This window comes from Lotus japonicus, chromosome 4, assembly GCF_012489685.1.
Source record: "Lotus japonicus ecotype B-129 chromosome 4, LjGifu_v1.2".
NCBI classification, from domain to species: Eukaryota; Viridiplantae; Streptophyta; class Magnoliopsida; order Fabales; family Fabaceae; genus Lotus; species Lotus japonicus.
In genome coordinates, this window is record NC_080044.1 from 31,639,336 (window position 1) to 31,652,083 (window position 12,748).

At 34.1% G+C, this 12,748-nt stretch overlaps 1 protein-coding gene and 2 long non-coding RNA genes across 3 annotated transcripts; 1 reads left to right on the top strand and 2 right to left on the bottom strand.

Moving 5' to 3' along the window:
• Nucleotides 1-550: 550 nt before the first annotated feature.
• LOC130710949 (uncharacterized) lies at nt 551-1,249 on the bottom strand. Its single transcript, XR_009010514.1, has 3 exons — nt 944-1,249; nt 794-856; nt 551-705 (listed from the first exon to the last, which is right to left on the bottom strand). It is a non-coding gene; the product is annotated as an uncharacterized LOC130710949 (long non-coding RNA).
• Nucleotides 1,250-1,357: 108 nt separating this feature from the next.
• Nucleotides 1,358-2,346, bottom strand: LOC130710240 (uncharacterized). Its single transcript, XR_009010335.1, has 4 exons — nt 1,973-2,346; nt 1,763-1,884; nt 1,598-1,682; nt 1,358-1,494 (listed from the first exon to the last, which is right to left on the bottom strand). It is a non-coding gene; the product is annotated as an uncharacterized LOC130710240 (long non-coding RNA).
• A 7,250-nt stretch (nt 2,347-9,596) lies between these two features.
• On the top strand, nt 9,597-10,445 carry LOC130712619 (uncharacterized). The gene is made up of 2 exons (XM_057562444.1): nt 9,597-9,980; nt 10,023-10,445. Exons 1-2 carry the CDS (start codon nt 9,597-9,599, stop codon nt 10,443-10,445), a joined length of 807 nt encoding a protein of 268 aa, XP_057418427.1.
• The last annotated feature ends 2,303 nt before the right edge of the window (nt 10,446-12,748 follow it).

The following is a 12,748-nucleotide window of genomic DNA, read 5'->3' on the forward strand; positions in this document are numbered from 1 at the left end:
TCAATATATTTTGCTGTAAAAAAAATTAATAAACAAAAATATGGGTTTCAATCCTTTTTTGTTAATATCTCTTTTTACATAATAACAAATTCCATTTATTATGTAACAAAAAAAAATTCCGTATTATTTAATCCAATGAATGTTAGGCATGTGTTTTGCAATTGTTTCTAATTTATGATTATAAAAGAAAACTGAAAATTAAAATTGTAATTAAATTAGCCAACAATAATTATGGTGAGTCATGGTTTTATGTTGGGACAAAAAAATAGGATGAATTTTTTTTTCTTGAAGGGAAAATGGAAGATTTTGGGGGTGCCATGTGTCATAGGTTTTTTAGAAGAAAACCTTCTTTTCATATATATATAGACTAGTCATTTTCACCCGTGCATTGCACGGCGATTAAGTTTATTGTGCAGATATATCTGTAGAATATCAAATAACAGAGAATAAGTTCAAACATGTATGTGAATAGACCAACTTAAAAATATTAAATATATTTCGTTGTATGGCCTACCAATGTCAACACATGAACAATATTATAAACCCAAGTTTTTACGGAATGCGTTGCAAAAACAAATAAATTAAAAAATCACAAAAATGTCAACAGCATGATCGCTTAATAGAACTTGTTGTCTATGTTCAGTGATAATGACTTCAAACTTGAAGTTGAAGTTTGCTACCAATTCAATATTTGAACAACATAACCTACAATGGAAAAAGTAGATATCAGAGTAATAATTAGTAAGCAATACAAAGATGAACTTGATATATCATTTGTAAATTAAAAACAAACCTTATAGCAACGAAATTATCCTTCAAGTTAGATGACCAATAAGCTGCTTGACATTTATTTATACTGTCAACAATTAAAACAAAGACATATCAGATTTGGTATTTAAAAAAATATAAACCCAACAAAATTGTAGTAAGAAACAACACTTACATATCGAATATTTTCAAAGACTTCTTGATAGACAACGTTGCGGGTAGTGTTAGAAACTACTCCTTGGTCATCTAGGATTAGTATCTTCAAACCTTTTCTAGATTTAACTCTTGATAGTGCAACATATAATTGCCCATGAGTAAAGACAGGCCTTGGCAAATACAGTTTAACATGAGATAAAGATTGTCTCTAACTTGTATTTATAGTCATTGCAAAACATAATTGACAATCTACCTTCTTGCTGCACTTGCACGCAGGGTAATGCCAGACCATACCCTCTGCAATATACTTAACAGTACCAAGTACAACACAAAATGACTTCTGAAAAAAAAAATGCAGTAATAAATAACTGTAATATATGTTATTTGAAGGAGACATAATTACTATTGTGGAATTATAACGTGAACAATATACTTCAGCAAGATCTTTGAGTTGCTCGATAGTTTTCCCATCACTCTTTTTCAGAAAAATCTTCTTCAAGGGATGATTTTTTTGCAGAGTCTTGAAGTGGACTAATAATTTGTGTTGCAAGATCATTTGACTCAAAGAACCTAGAGATTAGTCGTTATCACGATTAATTCAAATCATTGAATTAAAGATTTTTTAAAAAAAAATATACAATTTTTGAGATAAATCCATAAGAATATAATTTACCGAGCACGGAGAGGGGCAGCTTCTTGAATTAGAGGATTAAAAAGAACCCTAATAGCACCATAAACATTTTTCATGCTAGTCTTACCTGTAAAAAAATAATTGCAATTAAAAATAAAACACGTTATAATAATTTCAATGTCAGCTTAAAAAAAATTTAATTAATACATTTAAATGGCTTGATCTTACAACACTGCACAACCACGACAACATTGGTTGCATCAATAGAGGAAAGATAACCAACAACTTCAGAAGCATATTTTCCGAAAAAAGCACATTCAACCCGAACCCTAATCACAAAAATAGTTATTAAAATTAATTTTCGTATACATAAAATTAAGATTGATCAATTGAATAAGCAAAGAACATGAGGTGTACCCATCTTGGTCAAGTTCAATAGTTATCCTCTTCTGTTTAGTACCATCTTTTTCGAACTCTTGTTCTCCACTTGCTCCTGTGAGAATTCCAATTACATCTCGTGAAATACAGAAAAAAAAATGTAAGGAAAATTATTAACAATTTTTTAAAAAATCAAGAGGCTATAGAAGAGTTAATACCTATAAGGAATGATGTATCAAGGTCCTTATACATTATGTCACCAAGTGGAACGAAAGAGTACGGTGTTATGTTGATAGCCTTGTTAGGAAGCAATCGTACAGAAGTCTGAATATCAAAGTTGATCTTGAATGGATGCTCGGTTGGGCGAAAATCACGTCCGCTTTCGCCAACACCAAAGAATGAAATCTGGTATACTTTTCCTTCAGTTAGCAAAGACTGAAATCAATAAATCAAAGTCTTCCTAACAGTAGCATGAATCTTACATCCCTAAAATTTTAAAAGTTTACAAACTAAGCAATTTATGAATGCATTCACAAAATTACATTAAAACTGACTGATTCAAAAAAAAAGTGCTATACCTTGTCATCCATATGTATCATGTCCATTGAAAAGGGTAGCTTTGAGCCATATATATGCTCGTTTTAGCCATAGACGATTGACTTTCACAACAATTGTCCAGGTTTCTTTGGAGGCATCAATTTTGGTCAGATCATTGATTCTTGAAGCCATCAGAAGAAAGGTTTTTTTCAAAATTTTCAAGTGCTGGAAAATGCAAGGAATGATGGAGGAGAAATGTCACATAAGGGGGCATATATAGTTGAAATTAGGGTTAATGATGTCTAAAGTTGTCAAGAATATTCCATTCCCAAATAAAATATGTATTTTTAATTATAAAACTGTTTTATTTGGCAACCAAAAAATCACAGGGTATTAATCCCGCTCACCATATTTCTATATATTTTCCTTCAAACATACCATCAACTTTATTTTGTGATATTCCACACACGTAAATATTGTGTAATTATTTTGACTTTTTTGAAAATTAAGCGGTTTTGTAAGGAATGAAAACTCAATAAATCAACGTTTTCTATTCCAGTAAGAATGCAACTTATTATCTTCCATGTTTTTTTCTTATGAAACAACACATTTTACATTAATTGATTATATTTTATTTGAAAATTAATTCCATCATTTCTTTTGCAAAGCCACAAAAATAATTCCTTAATTTATGCGTTATAAATCAAGAAAAAGTCATAATTTACAAATAATTATCAAGTTCATTTTTGTGATTTTTTAATTGATTAACACTGGAATGTATACCAAAGATAGCGATTATAACCACTCTAAAAAAACAAAAAACCATATACATTACCAATGATTGGAGAATTTTCATCGTTTGAAAGGGGCTGACGTGCTTTAGCCATGGGTTTTTTTGCACTACTATTGATAACTTGTTGGGACTGATTTTTCGAAGAGCTCTTTGCAGAGTTGAGAATGATTTTCTTGAAGTTGTAGCAGGTGTGTGTAGAGCTTGAGTATTGATATTTAAGGTAGAACAATAGGGTTTGGATGAACTTGATGAGGTACCACAATTTCTTCTATTTGATAATATTGCCTTTCTCTTTGCTCTGGCCTCACCAGAACCTCCCTTCTTGCTTGGTTCCATGGAGTAGGTGAATGCAGACTGATGCTTACCACAGTGCATTATATATATTTTTTGGGATGAAATTTCTAGGTCCTTACGTAATTGATTCCAAACGTATTAGCTTTTATTTGTTTCCATAAAAAAAACTAATAAAACATTAATTATGGAGTAAATTATGTCACACTAATTGTGGCTGCAACTTTTAAGGGTTTTAAATCTGAACTTATTATTTCCAAATTAAAATTAATAAAACGTTAATTATGGAGTAAATTATGTCACACTAATTGTGGCTGTAACTTTTAAAATTGTTTCCAAATTAAAATTATTAATGAAAGATTTGAAACAACAATATTATTTCCTATAGGTATTAATTTTTCCTTAAATATTGACCTTCATTATTTCATTTTTAGTTTTTATTAAAATGTACAATTAAGAGCATTTATAATTTCCTGAAAACATATCTATTTTTAAAACACTCTCCCAGTTTTTTTTTTTAAAAATTTGAAACAAATCAAGCATAGATCAGATTTTGACAAAAAAAATTCTTTAATTCAATTTTTATAATAGATATTAAAAAAAACGAAAATTTCTGCCAAATCAATTTATTAAAACATAGAAATAAACACTAAATGTGTTTAACGTGACATTTTGTACCAATTTTTTTTTTAACTTTAACACATTGATTTTCCTGATTGAAGCTATATTTTTAAGAATTTTTCCGTTTTTTTTTTATTTGAAACAAATAAAGTAGGGATCAGATTTTGAAATAAAAAATGCTTTAATTCAAGTTTTTTATAAAATAGTAAAAAAAACGAAAATTTATGCTCACTAAAATATTAAAACATAGAACTAAACACTACATACAAAACTCATTTACTCTAATTTGCTTAATTAATTCCTTTCGCCGTGCATTTACTTCTTTCCATAAAAAAAAACTAATAAAACGTTAATTATGAAATAAATTTTGTTACACTTATTGTGGCTAAACTTGTAATGGTTTAAAATTTGAACTTAATGACTTTTAAAATTGTTTCCAAATTAATATTATTAATGAAAGATTTGAAACAACAATATTATTTCCTGGTCGTATTAATTTTTCCTTAAATATTGACCTTGATTATTTCATTTTTAATTTTTATTAAAATATACAATTAAGAACATTTATAATTTCCTGAGTGAATATCTATTTTTAAAACACCCTCCCGGTTTTTTTTTAAATTTTGAAACAAATCAAGCAGATATCAGATTTTGACAAAAAAAATGCTTTAATTCAATTTTTATATTAAATATTAAAAAATTAAAATATGAGAAAAATCAATTTATTAAAACATAGAAATAAACACTAAATGTGTTTAATGTGATATTTTATACCAATTTATTTTTTTTAAACACTAAATGAATTCTATTTTGGAGAGGCTCATAGCTCCTTTATAACTTTTGCATTTAATAGGGGACAAGGAATCAAAATTATAGGGAAACCGGTTTGTATAATTAACTTGTGAAAGTCTCTCTGGCTGTGACACTTGTCAGCCAGAGAGAGGGGTGGGAGGAAACTCAATCTTGGAATGTTATGTGTTAATTTTTTGTGGATAATGATTTTCTTTTAATAAGTATATAGATTAGTAGCACTCTTTATTTTTTAATGATATCTTCAATCAACAAAAAATCTTAACAAAATTGCGGTTGAAATTCACTATTGGGTTCTTGGGGGTTGATACAGGGCCACAGGGGCGGGGCAGGATTTAGCATGGACCACAAGCCCAAAGTTTGTTGATAATGATTAATATCATTATTTTCCACCAACCATAGGTAGGCCATCAGTTCTTTCCATTTTTGTCAAAAACTAAGGCCATCATGAAAAAGGCATATGTTTTGTGGATAACAAATCGTGGTGCGGGCCTCACACTTTTATTGTAATCCTGGTTTTGGCCTTTTGGTTGTTGAAAACTAGAATTCCACTTGCAAAAATTTCATCATGAATTATGGGTTGGGGACAATGCCAGCAGACTAGTCCTCTCCTCCCATCATTAAAGTGCATTTTAATTTCGTCACGCGGGGTGGTATAAATTCTAGTCACTATGACGCATTTGTCCAATTGACAAATTTTTTCAAGAGGTTGTCTAAATGACCCATGATAATATTTGGGTTAAATAATCCATGATCTAGGTGTACCAATCACATTCAAGATAATTAATTGAATTTTTTATATTTTATTTATCAATTAATTTAGGATTAAATATGTTTTTGGTCCTTAACTTATACACATAAATATAAAATGGTACCTGAGAAAAATATAAAGATTTTAATCTTTGGAAATTTTTTTTTATCTAAAAGGGTTCCATGTAAATTTTTTTACTTCTGGTTCAGTCCCTCAAAAATTTATTCCAACAAATTAAGTCCTTCTTCCCTCATAATTATTTCAAAACCTAGAAATTAATATCTTCAATCTCTAAAACTCCTCCATCTTCTTCAAAAACCCAGAAACTTCATTCATCTTCCTCCTCCTCCTCCTTCCTCTCCCACCAAAACCATCATCACCACCCAGAACCATCACAACCCAAAAAACCCAGAAAAATAACTTTCAAAAAAAGCCCAACAAATTTATCTTCTTCATTATCTTCTCCATAAAAAACCAAAGAGTCACAAACTAATTAACGAATTGGCTAATTGTACTTCTAGTCTCTTGTGTATTGTGATTGTGCTGAAATCTAACCACTAATTCAAAAGCTACCAATGCAATTTCTTGGATCTAAAACCACAATAGACACATGATGTGGCATATATCAAAAAAGAACACACCTCACCCAACAAAAACGAAGAAGCCTTCCTAATATAAAAGGCAAATTGCAGGACAAAAGATAAAACAATTGCAGCCTCAAACCACCATGAAATCAGCACAATCCACCACCAGCTACTAATCCATGAACACCCAAAATACATGTATCCATATACTCAAAACACCCATAAAACCCAGAAGAGAAGAAACCCCGAAAGAGAAGAAACCCAAAAAACCCAGAAGAGAATAAGTGGAGAAGGTCAGGCCCTCGCGTTCTGCTCCTCCCTTTCCTACTTCTTCGTTTGCGCCATCAAGCTCGACGAGCTCGTTTCAATGTCCCGCGAGCTCTACCTCAAATCTGTGGTTCCAATTGGCGCGCTCTACTCCCCCTCTTTCCGGGTCCCTAATTTCGCGAATTCCTCTACACGATTCGCACCACTGTTCCTCACCGAGAAGGTTTTCGATCTGGGTTTTCCTGGGTTCTCGTTTTCGATCCTGGGTTATCGTTTTAGATCTGGCTTCCGAAACGGCGTCGCAGACCTTTCTGGCGATGGATTTTTCGGACTCCATGTGGAGGCTGTGGACTTGGGGCCAGAGGGTAAAAAGCTCCACCGCGTGTTAACGTTTGGGGTCACAAGAGGAGATAAGGTTTGGGTGGGGGGTTTGGTTGGTGATGATGGTTTTGGTGGGAAAGGAAGGAGGAGGAGGAGGAGGAAGATGAATGGAATTTCTGGGTTTTGAAGAAGAAGAAGATGGAGGAGTTTTAGGTTTTGAAATAATTATGAGGGGAGAAGGACTTAATTTGTTGGAATAAATTTTTGAGGGACTGAACTAGAAGTAAAAAAATTACATGGAACCATTTTAGATAGAAATAAAATTTCCAAAGATTAAAATCTTTATAATTTTTTTCAGGCACCATTTTATATTTATGTTTATAAGTTAAGGACCAAAAATGTAACACCCCGTTTTTAATTAAAATAATGTTGGTATTTTATTTTAATTAAGATTATATTGTATGGTGGTTTAATAGGTGATATAATAATACTTTAATGAAATAAAATATTTTTTTTGTGATGCTGGGTGTGTTTTATGAAATGGAAGAGTTAGGGGGTGAAAGTTAGGATTAAAAATAGAGACAAGGACTAGGAGAGATTTTAGGATTTTTAGTTTAGCCCTTGAGGAATTATGTTTAGATGGTTTAATAAGGATGGGGAAGCAACTAAAGAAAAAAAAAATAAGAAAGAAGAGGACGCGTGAAAGAAGGAGAAAAAAAGAAGAAGGCTGTGCGTGAAGTAGCAGGAAGAGAGGGAGAGCGGATCGGCTTCGGAGAATTCGATCGGGAACGGGGAGCTGCACTCAATCCAAAGGTAAGGGTGGGATTTTGAGTTTCTAATGGAATTATGGTGAATGATATTAGGGATTTGGGAGATGTAGAATTGTTGCTGTTAATGATGTTCTGGAAATCTGATTTGAAATCCATTGATTTTGGGATTTTCTTTTGTGTGATTGAACGGGGTGAGGGCAAAACCATAGTATGCTAGGAGTTTTGGGTTGAGGTTCCCTTTTGATTTTCTTTATGATCACGCACATAAGGACTGTTAGGTAGCATGCTTGTTAGGTTTTGTGTCTTGTTTGATGAGAAACAACTTTAATCACTTATTTTGGAACATAAAACGGACTGGTTATTTTCCTGGTATGAACCGTGACTTTCGAAGCCTTTTAGAGCCTGTTTAGAGTGCTCGAATAATGTTGCGTTGAACTGAGAAAGTGTAGGCCTTTGAAAGAGCTTTCTGGAATGATATGACACATAATTTTTGGTTGAGAGACGAGGTCTGTAAGTTCAGTTTAGTAAACCATGTTTTTTCTGCGCTCTGTATCTGCTCTCTCTGCCAGTGAACTTCAACGTGATTTTTCACCTTGTTAATGTGCCCAGAAAATTCTTTGATGAACTAGAAAGTGGTAGATTTTTCTGTTAGCTTTTCAAATTGAGGTCATTTGTAATTTTTGAACAAGTAATGAATCTTGTAGGTTATCTCTACTGAAATATGTTTCTGCTGTGAGCGTAATTCCTGAACTGCTATATGAACTTTAAAACTGTCTGATAATTGGTTTTCTTTCCTACTGCAAGCTAGAATGAATCAAATTGAGTACGTAGTATAACGTTAGTGTTTTATAGTAAGATTAAAGATTTCTTGAATATGAGCCAAAAGAATAAGGTGCTGAATTATGTGGTTTTAAGCGATGATAGTGATGTGGTGATATAGGCGCAATGCCTCATGTTGAAGTGATGATTATGAGATGTATACGCCCTTTCGAGTCGCATAGCATCTGCATACTCTGTGATGGCCTGTATTGGCGTTTTGTGATGAAGGCTTATGCCTTGTGCCTCTGATAATTGGCAATTAGTGATGAGGGCTGAAGCCCTGTTGGTACCTCATGCAGATGCATAGTCCTTGTTGTGTTCAAGTTGCATCCGAGTCGATGACATTATTTGTGATTGTTTTAGTAACTGAGCTATATGAATATAAAAAGAAGTGGTGTGGCATTAATCTAGCATATTTATTGCCATTCTTATATTTATTAAACTCGATATCTCACCCCTTCTGTTTGAATGTTACCCTTGTTGGTAACGTGCAGGTAATCAGGAGGAGTAGTCTATAGCCTTTATTTCGAGTTGGAGTCCTTGCTCTGATACGTAGCACTTGGGGGGGGGGGATGGACGCTTGTTTCGTTTCTGTTATATTTGTTGTTGAATTAAGTTATCATTGAGGAATTGTTCCTGTTAAGTTGTGAACAAGATGCTATGTTTTCTTTAAGTTTTAAATACGTTATATCCGCTGTTTATTTATTGATTTAGTGAACTATTTTTATTGTTAAAAATTAATTATCTGCCACATGAATAGTTATGTTTAACGCAATTATGTTCATCATTTTTGTGTTCGTCTGCTATGAGTCCTTCTCAAGTTTATGTGCTATGTATCTGTTACAGGAGTATTATGTTGATGTTTTAAGTGATTATGTAATGCCTCATGATCGTTTGAAATTTTATCATTCTGATATTTACAATATATATACCGATTAGAATTGGGGTGTTACATTAGTGGTATCAGAGCAATGGTTGGTCAGTGACCAAGTTTTTAGTATAATATATATTCTAATACTTGCTGATACTCGATATGTGTAAGTAGCACTATCGAGCTGTTGTTTGATAAGAGTTGTTGGCGGTTTGGAGATTCAGGAAAATGGTTGCCGGAAGGAATGATGAAGCTATCGCTGAGGCATTGGCACTGTTGGCTGGCGCCATTGGGCAAGGTCAGCAAGCGAACCTTGGGAACCATAATCAGGATGAATTCCGTGCTTTGGGAAAGTTTCAGAGGAACAATCCGCCAACCTTTGAAGGAGCATACGACCCTGACAAAGCACAGGCATGGCTGAAAGCAATTGAGAAGATCTTTCGAGTCATGAATTGTACTGACGCGCAGAAGGTGCAGTTTGGCACCCATATGCTTGAGAAAGAAGCTGAAGATTGGTGGGACAACACTGTTCAGAGGTTTGAAGGTGATGGGATGGAGATTACTTGGGATCTTTTCAAGGGTGCATTTCTGGAGAAGTACTATCCAGAAGATGTGCGTGGAAAGAAGGAAATTGAGTTTCTTGAACTGAAGTAGGGTAATGGAACCGTGGCGGAGTATGCTACAAAGTTTGAGAAATTGATTAAGTTTTGTCCCCACTACAATACTGCCGAAGCTGAGAGATCTAAGTGTAACAAGTTTGTGAATGGTTTGAGACCTGAGATCAAGAAGGCTGTGGGATATCAACAGATTATCCGATTTTCTGACCTGGTTAATAGGAGTAGGATATATGATGAGGATAGCAGGGAAAGTGCTGCTCACTACAAGTCTTTGAAAGAGAAGAAAGAAAAGGGGCAATTCAGAGGGAAACCGTATGGGAATCCTACTGATAAGGGTAAACAAGAAGCTGGTCATGACAAGAAGCCGAGTGGGGGAGGAGCTCCTAATCCGGTTAGGTGCTACAAGTGTGGTGTTGAAGGACATCGTTCTCCTGAATGTCCCAATTCAGAAGCAACATGATTTAAGTGTGGCAAGCTGGGCCACAAATCCTTTGAGTGCCTAGAAGGTAAAACTGTGGCATGCTACAGATGTGGAGAGCAAGGTCACATCAGTACTAATTGTGACAAACCCAAGAAGGATCCTGCAAGGGGGAAGGTGTTTGCTTTATCTGGTGCTGAGACTACTGCTGAGGATAGACTAATTCGAGGTACGTGCTTTATTAATGGTACATCTTTGATTGCCATTATTATTATGGGTGTGATGCATTCTTTATTTCATTGGAGCTTGAGAGTCAGATGAGGGAGTCCTACCCCGAATTGTTCGTTTAAGGAAATTTTCGAGGGCGAAAATTCTTAAGTGGGGGAGAGTTGTAACACCCCGTTTTTAATTAAAATAATGTTGGTATTTTATTTTAATTAAGATTATATTGTATGGTGGTTTAATAGGTGATATAATAATACTTTAATGAAATAAAATATTTTTTTTGTGATGCTGGGTATGTTTTATGAAATGGAAGAGTTAGGGGGTGAAAGTTAGGATTAAAAATAGAGACAAGGACTAGGAGAGATTTTAGGATTTTTAGTTTAGCCCTTGAGGAATTAGGTTTAGATGGTTTAATAAGGATGGGGAAGCAGCTAAAGAAAAAAAAAATAAGAAAGAAGAGGACGCGTGAAAGAAGGAGAAAAAAAAGAAGAAGGTTGTGCGTGAAGTAGCAGGAAGAGAGGGAGAGCGGATCGGCTTCGGAGAATTCGATCAGGAACGGGGAGCTGCACTCAATCCAAAGGTAAGGGTGGGATTTTGAGTTTCTAATGGAATTATGGTGAATGATATTAGGAATTTGGGAGATGTAGAATTGTTGCTGTTAATGATGTTCTGAAAATCTGATTTGAAATCCAATGATTTTGGGATTTTCTTTTGTGTGATTGAACGGGGTGAGGGCAGAACCATAGTATGCTAGGAGTTTTGGGTTGAGGTTACCTTTTGATTTTCTTTATGATCACGCACATAAGGACTGTTAGGTAGCATGCTTGTTAGGTTTTGTGTCTTGTTTGATGAGAAACAACTTTAATCACTTATTTTGGAACATAAAACGGGCTGGTCATTTTCCTGGTATGAACCGTGACTTTCGAAGCCTTTTAGAGCCTGTTTAGAGTGCTCGAATAATGTTGCGTTGAACTGAGAAAGTGTAGGCCTTTGAAAGAGCTTTCTGGAATGATATGGTACATAATTTTTGGTTGAGAGACGGGGTCTGTAAGTTCAGTTTAGTAAACCATGTTTTTTCTGCGCTCTGTATCTGCTATCTCTGCCAGTGAACTTCAACGTGATTTTTCACCTTGTTAATGTTCCCAGAAAATTCTTTGATGAACTAGAAAGTGGTAGATTTTTCTGTTAGCTTTTCAAATTGGGGTCATTTGTAATTTTTGAACAAGTAACGAATCCTGTAGGTTATCTCTACTGAAATATGTTTCTGCTGTGAGCGTAATTCCTGAACTGCTATATGAACTTTAAAGCTGTCTTATAATTGGTTTTCTTTCCTACTGCAAGCTAGAATGAATCAAATTGAGTACGTAGTATAACGTTAGTGTTTTATAGTAAGATTAAGGATTTCTTGAATATGAGCCAAAAGAATAAGGTGCTGAATTATGTGGTTTTAAGCGATGATAGTGATGTGGTGATATTGGCGCAATGCCTCATGTTGAAGTGATGATTATGAGATGTATACGCCCTTTCGAGTCGCATAGCATCTGCATACTCTGTGATGGCCTGTATTGGCGTTTTGTGATGAAGGCTTATGCCTTGTGCCTCTGATAATTGGCAATTAGTGATGAGGGCTGAAGCCCTGTTGGTACCTCATGCACATGCATAGTCCTTGTTGTGTTCAAGTTGCATCCGAGTCGATGACGTTATTTGTGATTGTTTTAGTAACTGAGCTATATGAATATAAAAAGAAGTGGTGTGGCATTAATCTAGCATATTTATTGCCATTCTTATATTTATGAAACTCGATATCTCACCCCTTCTGTTTGAATGTTACCCTTGTTGGTAACGTTGCAGGTAATCAGGAGGAGTAGTCTATAGCCTTTATTTCGAGTTGGAGTCCTTGCTCTGATACGTAGCACTTGGGGGGGGGATGGACGCTTGTTTCGTTTCTGTTATATTTGTTGTTGAATTAAGTTATCATTGAGGAATTGTTCCTGTTAAGTTGTGAACAAGATGCTATGTTTTCTTTAAGTTTTAAATACGTTATATCCGCTGTTTATTTATTGATTTAGTGAACTATTTTTATTGTTAAAAATTAATTATCTGCCACATGAATAGTTATG

What these genes read in the sequence shown, in the direction of transcription:
- LOC130712619 (XM_057562444.1), top strand. Translation starts at nt 9,597, where the DNA reads ATGGTTGCCGGAAGGAATGATGAAGCTATCGCTGAGGCATTGGCACTG. An exon ending in AGAAGTACTATCCAGAAGAT is followed by an intron (nt 9,981 to 10,022) that starts GTGCGTGGAAAG and finishes GAACTGAAGTAG; the next exon opens with GGTAATGGAACCGTGGCGGA.